Below are 18,234 nucleotides of genomic sequence, written 5' to 3' on the forward strand. Positions count from 1 at the left end.
ACAGGGAAAGGTTGCTGGAAGCATAACTGGGGCCCATGAGCATTTGCAGATTCCTTGCTCAACTTTGCAGGACCGGGCTGAGCACCAGAGGAAGTCTGTGGGTTCTGAGGGTTGAGTATGGGTTGAGTGAGGGTTTTTGTTGAATCATAGGTTGTTAAAATGTGAGTTATCTTGTCAGAACCCAGCTGCATTAACAAGCCATGGTTTCTTAACCATGAACAACCCATAAAGAGAACCTGTGGTTTGTTGTTAGGTTGTGATCTGTGAATTGTTCACCCTAGTTATCTTGGCTGGCTTTGAAAGTATGAAAACAAACTGTCCATGGTTTAATGACAGTTCACACTCAGAATGTGAGTTACTGCATTGTCTGAACACAGTCAGTGACTGTCTGTCCAGTCCCTGATAACCGGGATTGCCTCAGGAACAAAATGCTCTTGTCCCTTTTGTGTTTGAGATGGTAGAATTGGAGGAAGTGGTGGCTTAACCTTGTGCTACAAGCAATGCATGACTTCATGGCATCCTCAGAGTCTTCCTTTGCCAAAATAGGAACAGCCTGATGCATACTGCTTTGGCCCTTCCCTTCACAATGTATATGCATATTTCATGGGCAATCGATTTCCTTTTCATTGAAAAGAAGAGCAGAGGTAGTCTTTCCATCTGGTATAGCAGCCAAGCATGGCAAAGTTTAATCTCTGTAAGGCAGTGCTGTATTTGAATGTATGTAGGGGCCAAACTAGAAATGATACCATTAATTTTGTTTGAACTTGCAGGGGGTTTTGTTTTGTTTTTCCAGTAGCCACCATAGGTGGGAGAATGGTGCTGGGATTGTTGTATAGAGGAAGAAGGCCTTTCAACTCTTTAGCCTGCCATATCAGAGCCAGCCTCTACATACCTGCTATTTGCAGTGAGAGTGACAGCAACAATGAGTAGCGGGTGCCAGGCTGCAAAGTCCCCCCACCCTCCTCTCTAGACTGTTGTCATGAAGTGGCTTTCCCACTACTTCCTTGCTCTCTTGCATTGTCTCAGTGGTTTTTAGAGCCATCAAGTCTATGCAAGGCCAAAACTATGTAAATAGCTGCATGCCTAATTTTGGCCAGAGATTCCCTTAAATGAAACACTGGCCAGTTGTTCTCCAGATGCATTAAACCGTATCTTTTATCTTCACCAGCCCACATGGTAATGCTAGCTGGGGATGCTGCATGTGTCATCCCCACACGGTTGCAGGGCACCAGCTTGTGGAAGTGAAGCCAGCCCCATTGAGATTATCTGACCGAGTTATGACCAGCGTGATCATTTTCATCCCATTACTCCCCTCCCCTCCACAAACATATCTCTCACCTCTCTCTCTCTCTCTCTCTCGTTCATTCACAATGGTGTGTTATTTTCAACAGGGAAAGCCCAGTGGTAAAAGGGAATTGCCTTCTAGCTTTAACAGGCCTTGTGGTTGCTGTAGCAAAACATGAGAAAGGGCTCTCTTCAGACACTGAAGAACAAGTTGACGTGAGTTAAAACTACTTGATCACTTTGTCATGCTGTTCCAGAAACACACTTGCTGTTTACTAAATTCACAGTGTTAGCAGCAGGACATGAATTATCTTCTGCGGTATTTTTCATCCCAAATGCAATTGGATATTTTGGTTTTAAATTAATTTGTCTGAAATCTTGCTGAATGAAGGACAGTCAATATTAATGGGAACAAAAGTTGGTCAGATAATTAGCAAAGCTCATGCATTTTGTCCAGCTAATGCTGCTGTCCAAAGCATGCTTTCTCAGAAATATATCTCCTTGATATCAGTGGGACTTTTTCTGACTAACATGGTTCATGTTATGCTGTAAGACCTCTTGAATGCAACTCTTAAATGTAAACATTTTTGCTGCTTCAAAATACCCTTTCACTTTTTATGCATATACAGGTTGTCCAATCATGCTTTTCTTTTTTACAACTTTAATAATAATGCTTGGTATAAAACATAAGTAGCTTTAAAATTAGGCAATTATTTTCTTTAAATAATAGAAAATTTATCAAGTGTAGCAAATTACATTCTACTTACGTTCCAAATTTCTGTCCTTTCTTTTAAACATTTTCCTGAAGCTAAATGCAGAAGCTGGCGAATATCTAGTTGAGCATGGACTACTGGCTGCTTATGGTCCTTTTGTTTTTTGCCTTCAGACTGAGCCAGACTTTCTTCTGACAAAGCACTGGATCTCCATGGTGATAGATACGCTCCTTAGCATTGTAGACAGTCACTATCGCCCCAAGGGTCGTGTCTTCCCATGGTTTTATCAGGTATGTCCATGCAGATTTCACAAGAAAAAGTTGAAATAATAATCCTTTTGCTTTGTTATAAGTGGGCGGGGGTGGGCGAGAATAGATTTGGGTTTCACTATCTTGAGACTTTCAGAATAATAATGATGATGCGGGGAAACTGTGGTCAAATGTGCAGCTGTGGAGTTCTCCTTTGCTCCATACGGGTACAAAGTGATACAACAGACCGCTTTATTGAGGGGATACCACTACCTATGTGTCAACTGTGCAGCTCGTGCAGTCTTGCACTGTGAGTAGCTCTGGAGCTGGGGTTAGCAAATTCACAGTATCATAATATGGAATCAACAATCTGAATCACTGTGGGGCTGAGCTATCCTTGTCTATATAGCTTCAGCCTGAGACAACTTTGCAATGCATCTTTTGCCACTTTGTTGGACTTCCAAGCCCAATATAAGGGACAGGGGTGTTATTTTAATATTTTGTCATTAGCTAGAACCTCAGGGAGTGATGGGCCAGAGACAAAACATTGCAATACAGAATCATTTCATCTTAGATGTGGGAAGGGACTATTCCTGTCGCTTCAACAGGGAATGGCACAGCACTGCTACTTATGCTGGGGCTTATTTCTGGATTGAGGGAGGAGGGAAGAGCATGTGCATGTACTGGCTAAATATCTCTTTTTGACTGGCCGTGGGTGATGAAGTAGTCATGCAATCTGTGCTCCAGAGAGTAGCTGCCCACTCCGCTCACCTGGCATCCTCCATCTCCTGCTCTCTGCTGCTTTGCTACAGGTTCCTCCACTGCCACATGGGTCCCTGCCTAGAATTCTGAGCAAGGTGCTGCCTGGTAATTGAGGCAGCAATGGAAGAGGGAGCTCAAGCCATTCATACCCTCTGCCACATCCCCTGTAAAGGAATGCTGTCTAGACGATGACCTGGAGTCCCTTGAACCAAACATTGGAGGGGTGTTTGGCTATGTTGAGGGACCATGAGACAGATCTGAGGGATCTGCAGTTAGCTTTTCCTCTCAAGATGCAGGTAGACCCTCCCTGAATCAGAGAAGGACACTAAGCAACCACATATTCATCAGAAGATGCAGTGCAAACCTGAGAAATAAGGGTGCCTTGCAAGAAAGCGAGTGCTCATGAGCAAGGCTTTGCTCATAAGCAGATCATTCCTCAGGTGACACTGAAGCTCCATTTATGTGCTCTTCCTGGGCCTCTGAAGTCTCAGGCTTAAAAGCCTTCAGTTCTAGGCACAGCATGCTGGAACAGGGCCTCCTGTTCTAGCTTGTTCTCTGGAAGCTTAGCTCAGGAGTCCTCAGTGTGGCACCAGTGACACCCATGAAGTGGTCCCCTATGTGTTGCCTACTAGCACCGCGCAAAACTTTACCTTTCATTTCCCCCCCTTTTTGTTCATGTGCACACATGGATTTGTGTATATACATAGCAATGGATTCGTACGAAGTACATACAGCCTTCTCACAATTATGCTTAGACTTCACCAAAAGGATTGATTAGCCAAATAAATATGAACTTCAAGGTAGCGCCTCTTCAGATATAGAAAGTGTGATGGGGTCTTCAGGCAGGAACCTGTGGACAGGCAGGAAGTTCCTCTAGGGCTTCCTGCATGGAACTTCAGAGAGCTGCTGTCCATCCGTATGGACCTTACTGGGCTAGATGGGCCAAGGGCCAGACTTGGGCCAAGGCAGCTTCCTACTTGCCTCTTTAACCAAGCATAGCATGCTCTGTTTCCCTAGATTAAATCTGAGATCGTGACACAACCCGCTGTCAAGTTTCACAGAGGCCTCATGTGGGGCTCTAGAAAGGCAACTGAGGCCACCATATGCTCGTGGTTTCCCCTTCTGCCAGACCACTGACAGATTCGCTCGGCCTCCTTGTCACAGGCGATCCTGTAACGTGCTAAGTACAAGGCTATGAGTGGTCTTGCAGGCGACCAACAGCTGTGGGCTGCCAGGCTGCCACCTGTGGATATTGGGAAGACTGAAGTGCAGGGGTTAGAAATGTGTGCCCCCCACATGTTGGCCCTGCTGAAGCCGAGGGCCCACACTAAGGTGCCTTTTTGTTAGGCTGGTGCTGAATGGCGTCAGCATTCTTCTATGACCAAGTCAAAGCAGAGAAGTTTAAAGTTGCTGCCAAAGAAATACATCTGGATGTTAATTGTTTAAGGCTTCCATACCGCGGGAAGTTTCCAAAGCATTCCTCACTAGTGTCTGAAGATACTCTGCCAGGCTACTTCACTCTGCATTGCACTAGGTTTTTATAAATCCATTGCAAACAGTTGTGTCTTCAGTGTGAGAAATGTTACAGCTTTGCTACCGGTGTCACTTGCTCCTATGCCGTCTGTTTCATTTCCCCCTCCTTTTTTCTGTTGATAGCAGTGCATTGCTATGAAAAGCTCTGTGTAATCCAACCATCATCCTGCTTGCTCTGACGACCGTGTTTGTTTTATTTCAGTGCAATCTTATGCATGGCTTCTCAGAAGTAAATCCTATTGATTTCAATGGGGATTACTTTGAAGTAACTGGGTATAGGACCATAGCCTTAGTACGGGTTATATGCCTTCATTGCTTTGCTTATACCATTTAGCAGAAAAAATGTAAGCGCTTGTGTTTAATCTGTGATCTGCCTTGAGTGCCCAAGGGTAAGTGGGTGATTTGCCATTTTTAAAATAAGTCTGCTGATATTAATATTAATGTTTTTAAAATGCTTTAATCTCCTTGCATTCAGCAATTGGATATTTCTGCAAGAATTGCGAATATGACATAGCCCTTGCATTGGTATGGCATTCCCCCCTTCCCCCATCGTCTTCTCAGCAAATTACTGTAAAACTATAATTACGGAATTAATTAACATTCACAGTGACATTTTTATTTACATATATACAGGGACAGGATCATTCAATCCCATCTGTTTTTTTTTAAAGTGCAGATATATTTCTGTTTTCTCTCTAGAAAGTGTGTTAATTGCTTATTTCAGGGTTTAAAAAAACAGTCATAAGCAAGGCTGTTGACAGTTATTTTGTCCAAGTGCAATTGTTGTTTTCCTTTTTTAAAGGTTTCCCAGAATCTGTAGGACATAGTGCATTTTTTTCAAATCAGTAAAAAGTTGAAACCCCAAACCTTCTGAGATTCTATTTTGTTTCCTAGAAATCCTATTCTGGTGAAAATACCGCGAGTGCTATTGCTCGTTCCTGTGCAGCGACTGCTTTGTCTCTCTTGGTGCCGGTTTTTATTGTATCCTACAAGGAAAAGGTTGAGGAAGTCCTGAATGTACTGATTGCCATGTTACCTGGGAAACCAAATGCAGATGAGTCTCAGGCTGTTCAAATTCACATGGGCCTCGCTTTGGGGATGTTTATTTCACGGTTATGTGAAGAGAAAGTCAGGTATGAATTACCTTGTACAGCAGGTGTGTAAATAACTTTCCCTCCTCCTGAGCGAGGCATTTAAATTATGCAGAGCAGCATGCTTAGCTTTCTGCACTTAAGGATTCCCGAGGTGCTCTGCAAGACGATTTCATTATCTCTTACATATTGCTTCCTTGGTCTCCCATATCCTTCCCTTCTGCATTGTGTTCACTGCAACGTTTTTGGTTCATCTGTTAATATTTTTTTACAGATTAAGGTGGTATATGGGGCCCATTCTTCTGTTATATTTACAGGGTTAAATTCCTCCAAAGTGCAGCCTTCTTGGGCAACTTTTATGGAGCCCATGGAGCTGCCCAATCCCTCCTGCTTTTATATATATATATATATATATGTTTATGTTTATGTTTATGTATATACAGACATAAACAGACAGACAGAATTTCTTACTGGCAGCTGGGATTCTTTCACAGTAAAGCAAGCACCTCCCATCTACATTGCCCATGAATGCCTCTTGGCTTTGCATGAACCCTGGAGTCATTCTCAGGACCTGAAGATGGCAGGTGGTTGAACATTTGAATTTTGTATGTTGCTCAGGACACACTTTCAATTTGCCAAACATGGCCCTGAAACCCAGATGAGTGCTTGCTCCTGCCTTGGCATAACTCCTTTTGATATCATGCCCATCATTTCACAGCAGCAATGGATGGATTCATTTACATCTCCTGACATATAAAACCTTCAATGCTGGAATAATGTTATAATCAGTAGATATGATAAAACAAAACAAAACTAGTTACAGATGATAGGCAAATAAACAACAATTCATGCATGATACTCATGGTGTACTTATGGAAACACTCAGACGAACCCTTAAAGAAAAGGAACTGTTCAGAATTATCTCTGAAGAGAAGATAAACTTGTAGTAATAAACTACAAAGTTATTCTACTCCAGAAGGTCGCTATCATCCAGAAAATTTTCTCTCAGAAACCTCCCAACTGCTCTTCTCCTTCCAGTCAGTTTTACCAAATGTCAGGCTCGAAGGTTTCTCTGTTTCCCTCAGGCAGACCATCCCCAGCTTGCTCTGTATTTGCACACTTAACAGCCCATGCCATTGTCACTTGATTTTTCCACATGGAACAATAGGGGTGTGAGGAAGAGGGTGAGGAGCAGCAGCTGCCGCCGCCACAGCATGGGTTTTTTGAAGGGTTGCTCATGTAAAAACCTCCCTGCATTTAATAAATTAGCACAGAAAGAGGACCTGTTCGATCTTTTTCTCTCAGTGCTAGTTTTCTGCATCCAGGGATGGCATTTTATTTCATATTTTTCCAATGCTCAACATTCAATGTTGCAAGCTTCCACTGGGATATGAAGTGAACCTGTACCTCTTGCTCTACCACCCCATTCAATATTAAAGGGCCGTTGTGTTCTGGTGGCTCAGATTATACAAATACTGTGTAAGAAAGTTATCAATCTTTTTCAAAGTATCAGTTGTAGTTATAGAAAGATAGTTTTTTTGTTGTTGTTTTTCTTGTTGCTGCTGCTTAGTAATGATTTACCTAAGAACGATCCAAATTTATCCATTCTAATTTTTCAAGAGAGCAAATTTCTTTCCCTCACAAAAAGAGTTGTTCCCAGAATGTAACATGTAACCTTGACAATTACAGATCCAAATATGCTTCTGATTGATACATTTCGGGCTTCATATCACAAGTCACTGAACTGACAAGCTTCAGGCATCTTGGTTTTCATCTTAATTTTCCTTCCCTTTGCCAGTCTACCATCAGTGCTTTGTCTGCATTCCCAGTCCTTGCCTCAGAGTTTTGTTTCACTGGGGTCTCAGCTGTGACTCTGCACTACCAAGATGACCACAGCACATGGAGAATTGGGTCCTCTCGATAAAAAGGGAACCTCTAAATCTTTTGAGGATCATCTTTTTGGTCAAAAGTCCCAAATTCAGGAGAAGTCAACTATTTCATTATAGCTGAACTCCTCTAAAGTTTGTTTACCAGCAGTGCTGTTGATGGTAATAGACCAATTAATAGGCAAATCAGGATTGGGAAATCTCATGCCTCGGGCCTCCTGGGGTCACCAATCAGTTCTCTTGGGTTCTCCAAATGGCCATACCCCCATTTATTTATTTATTTATTTATTTTCTAGGCTGTCCCATTACCGAAGTCTCCAGATGGTTTAACAAGGTTGTTGTTAGACGCGAAGTCGTGTCCAACCCATCAGGACCCCATGGACAACATTCCTCCAGGCCTTCCTGTCCTCCACCATCCCCCGGAGTCCACTTAAGCTCTCACCAACTGCTTCAGTGACTCCATCTAGCCACCTCATCCTCTGCCATCCCCTTCTTCTGCCGTTAACTGTCCCCAGCATTAGGCTCTTCTCCAGTGAGTCTTTCCTTCTCATTAGGTGGCCAAAGTATTTGAGTTTCATCTTCAGGATCTGGCCTTCTAAAGAGCAGTCAGGGTTGATCTCCTGTAGGACTGACCAGTTTGATCGCCTTGCGGTCCAAGGGACTCGCAGGAATCTTCTCCAGCACCACAATTCAAAGGCCTCAATTCTTCAACGCTCAGTTTTCCTTATGGTCCAACTTTCACAGCCATACATTGCAACTGGGAATACCATAGTCGTGACTATACACACTTTTGTTGGTAGGGTGATGTCTCTGCTTTTTAGTATGCTGTCTAGCTTTGCCATAGCTTTCTTCCCCAGGAACAAGCGTCTTTTAATTTCTGGGCTGCAGTCCCCATCTGTGGTGATCTTGGAGCCCAGGAAAATAAAATCTGTCACTACCTCCATTTCTTCCCCATCTATTTGCCAGGAAGTAAGACGACCGGATGCCATGATCTTAGTTTTCTTAATGTTGAGTTTCAACCCAACTTTTGCGCTCTCCTCCTTCACCTGCATCAGGATGCTCTTTAACAATACAAAATGTAAAACACACACACTCACAAGTGTCCTAAAAATTCAGCTAACAATAAAACCCCAATTAAAACAGTCAGGTCTTAACACATTGGGAAAATAAAAAGATTTTGGCCTGGTGCCGAAAAGAATTAAGTGACGGCACCAGGTGAACCTCTCTGGGGAGCAAATTCCAGAATCTTTGATGGTTTCATTCTTTCTCAGCTTTTGTGCATTTCCTTCCCTCCATTCTAAAATGCACAAGCTAAAATATGCTTGCATTTTTTGTATTTTTAGTCCCACCCACCACTGGAATGTGTCCCATAATTGCTTCTCTGAAATTGAATATGGCCCATGAGCTGGAGGAAGTTCTCCACCCCTGATAGAAGTCCTGCAGCTGGGCCTACATGCTGGGCTTCTGCATGTAAATTGTGTTGCAGGAGATAAGCCTGTTGTTTGGGGTATGCCACTTATAGAGCAATTTGAAGAAGTTCAAAAATGTGTATTAACACAGCACTAGCAGTTGAAAATTATTTCCTGGGATATTTTATTTATTTTTCTATATTTTAATGTTTATTTTAGTGAAGTTTCTGGCAAACAACTGAATCTTTTACTTTCAAAGTCTCTGGATGCATTAGAGAAATGCTGCTTTGACACGAGTCTAGAATACAAGTAAGTATGCTGTATAGTTGGCTATATTTTGATGGGTGATGGTTTAGGTGGTGGGGTGCTTATGAGTGTTCAACCATAGGTTCAAATCACTGTTCTGTCATGATACTTTCATGTGATCTTGAACCAGTCACATTCACAAAGGTTACCATGGGCATATAATGGGATAATGTACATTAATGTTTCCTAAGAAGGATGGGCCATAAATGCAAGAAATATATGCTACTTGCTAGATTATCCAATGCATAAAAGTACACATGGTGCTTGTAACAGAATAAAATACTCCTCTAAAGGGTTTTAGATAGATAGATGGATCAATCTATATCAGTTGATTATGAAATATTAAACCTGATCCTACAAGGGTACTGTCTTACCCTCGTCTCTTATCCGCTATGCCATGCGTGTGTCTGGTGTGCTTTCTTTGAAAAGCACAAGTGGTACAAAATATAGTAAATAGAATAGCAGTGGAACTTATCTCACCAGTCTCAAAATTATTGTTTTAACTTACTCTTGGTACAAAACCGAGAGGGATTTGCCCCTCTAGCAGTCTCTGACTCCCCTGTGTGCTCAGCCCAGCCTTAGAGAGTGAACCAAGCCAAGAGGAAGTCCGCGGACGCTTGACTTGCCAACCTTCCTGCATGTCCGATGCAGCAGCACGGAGGCTGTTGCACGGGATGCAGAGCAGGGATGCCGCCCACACCGCAGTCGTGCAAGGCTCCGCTCCTGGAGAGCTCGGCATGAACAGCCCTCTCCCTTGGCAGGGGCAGCAGCGCCGCTGCACGTGGGGTGGAAGGGCGATGCTGCCTGGGTAGCACCTGTGGCCTGATTCCAAGCGAGCATCCTGCAGGCCTTGGGCACGCTGGCCTGGAATTCAGTCTCAGGGCCACAACAAAACCGACTGGAGTCTGAAGAGCTGAGCCCAGGCAATCCAATGGATTCCCACCCCAAACAGATGCCGCACAGGTCCCTATTCTAACTTCTGGTCCAGCTTGGGATCTGGATAACAGAAAGGCAGCCTTTTCCTACTGGAACCTGCTGATGTAATGAAGTCTTCTTGAAATCCTTCATTTGGCCCTATTGCTGTAAGAAGTGATAGTTCTTGGTGAGGCCTCAAGACAGGGCTTTCATGTGCTGGGAGCCCAGTAGTGGAATTCCTTCCCTAGAGAGGTTCGGCTAGCAGTGGATTTGACATTTTGGTTTTCAAAATAAATAAATAAATTGCAGGCCTTTTAGGTTGTTTTATTTTTGTCCAGTGCTGGCTTCTCTGCGTGCAGTGCCTCTTAACTATATTTCACTGGTTTTGTTGTTTATATTATTTGGATTATATTATGTAAGCTGTTTTTGTATTTATATTGCATCAAAGAGTGAAGTATTGATAATAGTTAACTTCAACCACCCCCACATTGACTGAATGTATGTTTCAGTTCTGACAAAGTGTTTCTCAGTGTCCTAAACAACTGTGCCCTAGAGTAGTTGGTTGTGGAACTCGCTAGTGGGGAAGCAATCCTGGATTTCATCCTTGTAGGTGTGGGTTCTGCACAACCTAGTACAATAAGCGAATGCTTATTGGAAACAGTGATCAAAGGGCTATCAGATTTACTATAAATTTAAGTGGAAGATTGCCAAAGAGGTCCAACACCATTACATTTGACTTCAAAAGAGAGAACTGATCTAAAATAAGGGCTCTCGTAAAAGATAAGGAAGTTGAAAGGGGGTGTTAAGAAGCTTGCATTTTTTTCAAAATGCTTGGAGAATACTCAAAACCACAATAATAGTAGTTTATAGATAGAGTGTATATCACAGATTAGGAAATATAGCCCAAAGTCCAGGAGCTCACCAGCATGGCTAATGAGCGGTGTCAAGGAAGTTATTAGAGAAAAGAAGCCTTCATTCAGAATAAGAAATTATTGCCCAAATGAGTAACAGAAGAGAGCAGTAACTTGAACAGGGGAGATGCAAGCAGACAATAAGAGGAGTAAAAAGCATTTTGAGGAGCATATCACAAGTACAATCAAGACCAACAATAAAGAATTCTTTATATAAGAACCAGAAAGCCAGCTAGAGAAGAAGTGGGACCATTGGAAGATAATGGTATTAAAGAAATAGTAAGGCAGGATAAGCTGATAACAGAGAAGCTGAATTAATCCTTTTTATTTAACAGAAGAAGATACAGAACAGAGACCTGTTCTTGAACTGATATTTTTAGGAAGGGGGTATGAGCAACTAAGGCAGATAGTGGTGACAAAAGATGAAATTCTCAACTGTACTGACAAACTGAAAGTCGATAAATCAATGAGTTCAGATGGAATTCACCCTAGAATTCTTAAGGAGATTAAGTATGAAAGGGGGGGGGGGGGCGGTCCAAGGAAATCCAGGAAATTAAAGGCTAGTTAGAATAATCTATCTTCCAGGTAAATTGGTTAAAAGCATTGTTAATTGTTGATGGTAGAATTGGTAAACATATACACGGATGGACCCTGCTGAAAAAGTTAATGTTTTCTGCAAGGGTAAATGCTGTCTCGTAAATATTTTAGAGTTCTTTGAGAGTGTCAATAAACACATAAAGAGGGATAAGCTCATAGACTTGGACTTCCGAAAGGCTTTTGACAAAGTATCTCACCAAAGTTTCCTGAGCATGTTCTTACGTTCTTTTTAAGTATTAGTGTGCTCCGTATCCTTATTTTATAGAAATAAAGCACATAAGATGGCATGGTTTGTTTAACACATTTTTTTAATCCTACCTATTTTTTCAAGGATCTCAAGATGGCGTGCATCTTTCCATCTCTATTCTTGGCCATTTTATCCTTACAGTTACCGCAAGGAGTAGGTCACAGCGGCATTCTGGATTTAGTTTGTAAAGCAGTGCTCACCAACATATGAACAATATATATGGGTTCTTCTTCATAATGCAGCACACATGTGGGTTCTGTTCCTGCCTAAAGCCTGTTGTCAGAAAGATTCTGCAGCTAAGCCTTTGTTTAGGTGGGAGCCCCTCCCCTTCCTGTTTCCTGGGACTCCCGCTCATTCCTTTCTTCCCATGCCTAGATTGGGAAGAGCTTCTCTCCTCAACCTGAGTATTTTTTCAGCATTTATTACCTTTTCCCTGTACCACTTTCTACTCTTTGGCTCCCTACTCAGCCACCATCTCTCCATGAACTTCATTTTCACTCTTATAAAATCCTCCCACCAAAAAAAAGAAAAAAAGAAAACAGAAAACAAAAGACAAAAAACCAACCTTTCCTATCTGCTTTCTCTCTGATCTTTTGCATCCTTCCAGTTCTTTTTCCACTCTCTGTTCTCTGCCTTCCCCATCTATCATGATGGCATTGAAAGCACCCTTTAGAAAGTGTGTCCATTGTGTGAAAAGATTCCCCCACTCCACAGACAGACACTCCCGCTGCCTGTCTAATTGGGAGAGGGGCACATTGTTGAATTATGCCTGTGTTGCCAGGTCATCACAAAACAGTCCTGCAAACATAGGGCCAATTAACTGAGGGCCAGGATCCTGGATGCTTTTAATTCCAAGTGCCCGACCTCATGGCCAAAAAAGTTCCCAAGCTTGGGGGAAAAGATGGCTGCCGCCACTAAGTGGTGGTGAGGACACCATGAGAGCCACCATCTACCATTGATGCTGAAGGCCTGGTCACTCCTCTGTGTATTTAAGAGATGAATTGCTCATTCTGTGATAGGTCTCCACCATGTAGTTTCATGGTATATGTGCAGTGCGAAGAGCATGAGTAAAGTGGTACCTTGGTTCACAAACTTAATCTGTTCCACGACTCTGGTTGTGACCCAAATTGGTTGTGACCCAAGTCAAATTTCCCCATAAGGTTCAATGTAAATAAGGTTAATCCGTTCTGTAACTAATTTTTTAATCAGAAAAATTTGAAACAAAGTGACAAAGAACAGCAAAGTAACAAAGTACTGTACAGTACAGTGGAGAACACTAACCTAGGTGGTGGGGGGAGGTTAATGTTTTGAGGGACAGTCTTCCTCCATAAGGACATTGGGGAAATCTCTTTCAGGGGTTTCCTCTCTTCTTTGTCTCTTAGCTGCAGGGTCAATTTTGGTGAAAAATCCTGCAGGAAAGATGGGCACAGCACAGTCACGATCATACATGTCTTCCCTTCACAAACGCGACTGCGATCATGGCCACCTCCCCACTCTGGGGGAGTGGGGGAGATGGCCGCAATCGTGCTAGTTGAGGGGGCAGGGTGGAGATGGCCAAGATTGCGCCTGTCTTTCCTGCAGAAACGTGCCCGTGATCACGCAAGTCTTCCCTGCATGAACACAGCTGCAATCGTGGCCATCTCCCCACTTGGGGTGGGTGGGGAGATGGCTGCGATCTTGGTCGTGACCCAAGCCAAAATTTTCATGGAATTTTTGTTTGTGACCCAATTTGGTCGTGAACCAAGGCGTTCATGAGCCGAGGCACCACTGTATCTGCCTTGCATATTATAGCAGATGTGTAGAGCCCCCCACTAAACTTGGCCCACTGAACTTCTCAGTCTGGCCCATGGAGCCTCCTGGAGGAATGCTCTCTATAAGCTATGATTGGGGATAACAACAGGAATGTCTTTTGTGGGCAACTTGGCTAGCATTGAAAAGAACAGCCATTCTTCCTGATTCCAGCTAAATTGCTTTGGAGGAGTTACCAAGGCTGTTGGGTAAAGTAAGGGTGGATGCACAGCATCCATGGGGGAATGCCGTGTCTCTCTGCATGGAGACATGCTGAAATGACATGAGGGGAGATTATGTTAGTTGGTGTGGCCACATCATAGAGGGTCTGGGGCACATGGAGGGGGCAATTCATTCTTCACCACGATTCAATTCTATTCTTCTTCATTACAGAATGCAAGAGGTTATGTGTTATATCTTTCGTACCTGTTAAAAACTGTAGGTTGTGCAAAGCAGCTCTGATAGGCCAGCAAATAGAGCCACACATCCTGGAATCAAGGCATTCCCTTCACCCACCCCAAATACTTTTCCAATGGGGGTTTCCATTGTTATTTTTTCCCACAGCTGTGGAAGAGCTTCTTTGATGTCACATATTCCACACAGCATGTGGAGAGTTGCATACCAACCCTGTGCTGTTTCCTTCACTCTATTTTCCTGTATAGAAACATAACCTGTGTAGGGTGGAAAATGTATTTGCTATTATTTAAAGCATAATGGGGTATTCTTTTTACACTGAGTGCAGCGGTCGGGAAACTGTGTCATATGATACACTTTTCTCTTCCACTCCCGTGGCCCCCATGGAGATTACCTGCATATGAGAAGAATAATGTGTGTTGCAACCTATGGACTCATTCGTAGCATCCTGATTTTAGGCATAAAATATATTTACTGCTTGAAGCACAGCTCATAAATATATTTCACATGGCTCTCAGTCTCTTGAAAGGATTACTGTGCAAGCTTATACATTCGCAGGCCTGGCCAGTCTTAGCAAGAAAAAAAATATACATACGCACACCTAGGATGCATTTATTGTACTATTATGCCTAGAACACCAGGACTTTTGTTCATTGAAGGTGGACTAGTGGACAAGCATCACGTTGAGAGTTTAGCTTGTCGTTGGGGCAGCGTCCCTTCGCAGGTTCACTAATGGAGGGTACTTTTGACACTCTCCTTGGTAGCTGCGCATTGGTGAGTCACGTCTAGCAGTTACGGAGCCTGTTCTTAAAACGTGCATGTGCTCACAATACAGTCTGAGCTGCAGGAGCAGCTGTCTCACACAGCTCCTTTATCTGGAAGAACCATTCTGTTAAATGAACAGCTGGAGGTGGGATATAAAGTATGGATGAAAGGAAACGTATTTAGGTCTGCCGAGCAGCAGGCTGAAGCTCCAGGTGTCGAAGGAAAGAAGTGGGAGGTTGGGAAGTTGATGAAAACATATCTAACACTGAACACACCAGCCGAGGAGCATTTAAAGCTGGATGGGCTCTGAATATTTTGAGGTATATTAATGGTTGTTAATGGTAGTTTGGCACATATCACAAAGCAGTACCTCGGGGGTGTGAAATCAGCTACTCTCTTATATTAGTTTTCTTGTTTTACTTCAGAAAAGCAATTAAATAGTATGTATGTATGTATTTATTGATTAAGATCTTTATGGTCCGTCCACTACAAGTATCTCGGGACTGAAGTGTGAATGAATCAGTCCTGGTACCCCTTGTGAGGGCAAATGTGAGCTCTGTTTTGCCTCTGCCTTTGTGGGGTAATGAGACTGATCATGTCGTCCAATACAAGAGACAATGTTCAGTTTCCATTTTAACAAAACATTGTCCCCACTTCTTTCTCTGTGACACGGCATTGGTCAAGAGTTCTGTGTTGTTTTGTACCTTTCAGACTTCATGGCACATAGTAGCAAAATCTGAAAATTTCCAGTGAACTGTAATTTCCATTTTAGCAAACTATAAAATTATGGTTATCTACTTCTGGATAAGTCAGGATGTTTAAGCCCCAGCTGAAAGCTGATTTGAGATACTGGAACTAGATATGTGGCTATTTTAGATTTCTGAAATAAGGCTTTCTTGCAGCCTGGCAGTTTTTATAGATTAGCATGAGAAATGGACAAGGAGGTTGTTCTTACATTACAGGCCAAAGTTGTCCATGATTGTCTTTGATGCAGTGTAGTATTGAGTCATGTTTGGGAAAACTTTTGGCAGGCTGGAAAAAGAAGGGGGGTAAATGGGATCAGTGAAGGACAAATGTAACTGATAAGGAGATTTATTATCTGGGACAGAATTTGATATCCTCAAAGGTCTTCTCAGTTTTTTTGAATTAAAAACAAACTGCATTCCTAGCTCTTATGGGTAGGCAGAATGGAAAGGCCAGTTCCAGATTTCTTGGGTGAATGAAGAGAGCCAAAAATGATTCATACTACTCTTGGAAAGGCAAGTTTGTCGACATATTTAAGAGCAACCAGCAAAAAGCAGTGCATTTCAGGGTATTTCATTTTGGCTACTTTTAGAATTCTTATATAAAATGGGAGTTGTAAGTGCACCAGAAGACTTGTAAATTACATGTGGGTCTAAAACAAAGTATGGGGGAAAAGATCGGAAATATGGCCCTCTGCCCCTTGCCCTGTGTTTCCAAAAATAAGGTTTTTCTTATGAGCTAGGTATCTGGACCAGCTAGACATTGTGATATTCACATTGTTTGGCCTTGTAATACTTTACCTCCATACTGGTCCTGATCCAAATTGCACCCCCTCTCCTTATCTAAAACATTTTCAAACATTTATAAGATTTGAAAATCTTTCTACAAGGAATGTCCTAACTGTTGCAGTTTTTAAAAAATTAGAAGGAAAGATTAGAAAGAGGGTAAAGTTTGAGGCAACATGATATAGATGGCATTTACAGAGATATAAATTTTATGAATGGTTATAATCCCCCCACACTGCCCTGCAATACTCGTTGCTTAATGATAGGTTCAGAATTAACAGAGATTTTCTTTGTCCAATAGTGCATTCACAGAAACCCTGCAACAACATTTCCTAACCTTGGTCTCTACCTCACCCCTGACTTTTGGTCAGGCAATTGTGGGGCTGTAATATATCCACAGCATCCAAGAAGCTAAGCATGGGAAAGGATTGGTCTAACTGAATCTCATAAGCAGGGCAGCGACATGGAGCCTCCATATTCAGTGCCAGGATACTGCTAAATGGCGTAAGACAGCAGAGGGCAGCAACCACACTGTGTCTTTCTTGTGAAATTCAGAGGCCTTTGATCTCAGTTAAAGGGAACAAAGTTGAACTTGACAGATCTTGGCCTTACCAAGTGAGGTGATTCTTGTCTCTGATCAATAAGCTGAGGTGTACTGATAAAAATGTTGGATAGGAAGCAATAGCTATGTGGCCCTTTCTTTGAATAGGTTTTCTTTTGGCTTCCTGAAATTCTGGACATTTTTTGAGGAATAGTTCAAGGTCAAAAACTGAGCCAGGCAGGCATTTCTGATGGAAAAATTAGTCACATTCCATTGATAACTTGAAGAACCTAGAAATCTCAAAATAGCCCACAGTTTGGCCAGGGTAGCTTAGTGTTTGTCTCCCATCTGGGAAAAGCAGATCATACTTGGGAAACAACCAGTTCTAGAATACTTTTTTGTGGCTACTGTCTGTCACCTCTTCATCATGGGTAATGTAGCCCCTTGTTCCTGTCTCTCTAATGTTGAGGGGCATAGAGAGACCCCTCCCCCTTTTTAATAACTTTCCTGAACTGCTAATTGATACATCTGTTTTAAACTGGTTACCTGATTGTGTGTGTGCATGCACAAGTATCTACTTCCAGTTTTTGTTCAAGGTTACCAAGAGATGTGAAGTTCGAGTTCGTTTCTGGTTCATTAAAAAATAAAATAAAATAAAATAAAATAAAATAAAATACCCCTGGGCTGCAGCTGTGGTCTCCATTCCTGCATTTAGTGAAGAATTTTCTTCTGGGCTACCTCATTCATGCTAGCCAAAGCCAAGTAGTGGATGCATCAGGGTACATTTCAACTTTTTGCTAATTTTCACTGAAATTCTGTTGCCCTCTCAGAATCTACAGGCTAAGCTGGGGTATTAAGCTCAATAGATCAGTACCTTTCCATTTTCTTCCTTCTGACCGTTCCCGGTCCCCTTTGCCATTTTGGGCAAAATGGATGCCACCGTGTCATATAATTACCATCTGATCTGCCTACCTATTCTCCCTTCAAAATTCTTTGAACAACTGAATCTTGGAAGCAGAATAAAATACCCAGCCCTGCGATTGTATACAGATTCTGTGTTTCTTTGGCACAGAATTTAGACTTTGCTTTGGCACCAAGCTGACGCAGTCTTGACTGTAATCTGGGAAGAGCTTTAGTTTAGAATCGGTTTGGCATTGCAGAGCTCTTGTCTGGCACAGTGGAAGGCACATATGGTAAAAGGGAGCTCTATCAGCCGCATTGCTTTGCAGTGCCCACTGCTTCATGTTTGAGTGCCTATGCAGCATAAGAGAAAAGCTGTGCAGTCATAGCCAAAT

At 42.5% G+C, this 18,234-nt stretch overlaps 1 protein-coding gene across 4 annotated transcripts in view; it reads left to right on the plus strand.

Annotated features, from left to right (window-relative positions):
• Positions 1-18,234, plus strand: part of FOCAD (focadhesin) — a 147,997-nt gene that overhangs the window by 102,693 nt on the left and 27,070 nt on the right. For all 4 annotated transcript variants that reach the window (XM_044427581.1, XM_044427582.1, XM_044427580.1 and 1 more), the window contains 4 exons: positions 1,392-1,500; positions 2,171-2,287; positions 5,435-5,673; positions 9,146-9,235. In XM_044427581.1, coding sequence (XP_044283516.1) covers positions 1,392-1,500; positions 2,171-2,287; positions 5,435-5,673; positions 9,146-9,235 — 555 coding nt within the window. The remainder of the gene's footprint in view (positions 1-1,391; positions 1,501-2,170; positions 2,288-5,434; positions 5,674-9,145; positions 9,236-18,234) is intronic.

This window comes from Varanus komodoensis, unplaced genomic scaffold, assembly GCF_004798865.1.
Source record: "Varanus komodoensis strain SLA01 unplaced genomic scaffold, ASM479886v1 scaffold19, whole genome shotgun sequence".
Lineage (NCBI taxonomy): Eukaryota > Metazoa > Chordata > Lepidosauria > Squamata > Varanidae > Varanus > Varanus komodoensis.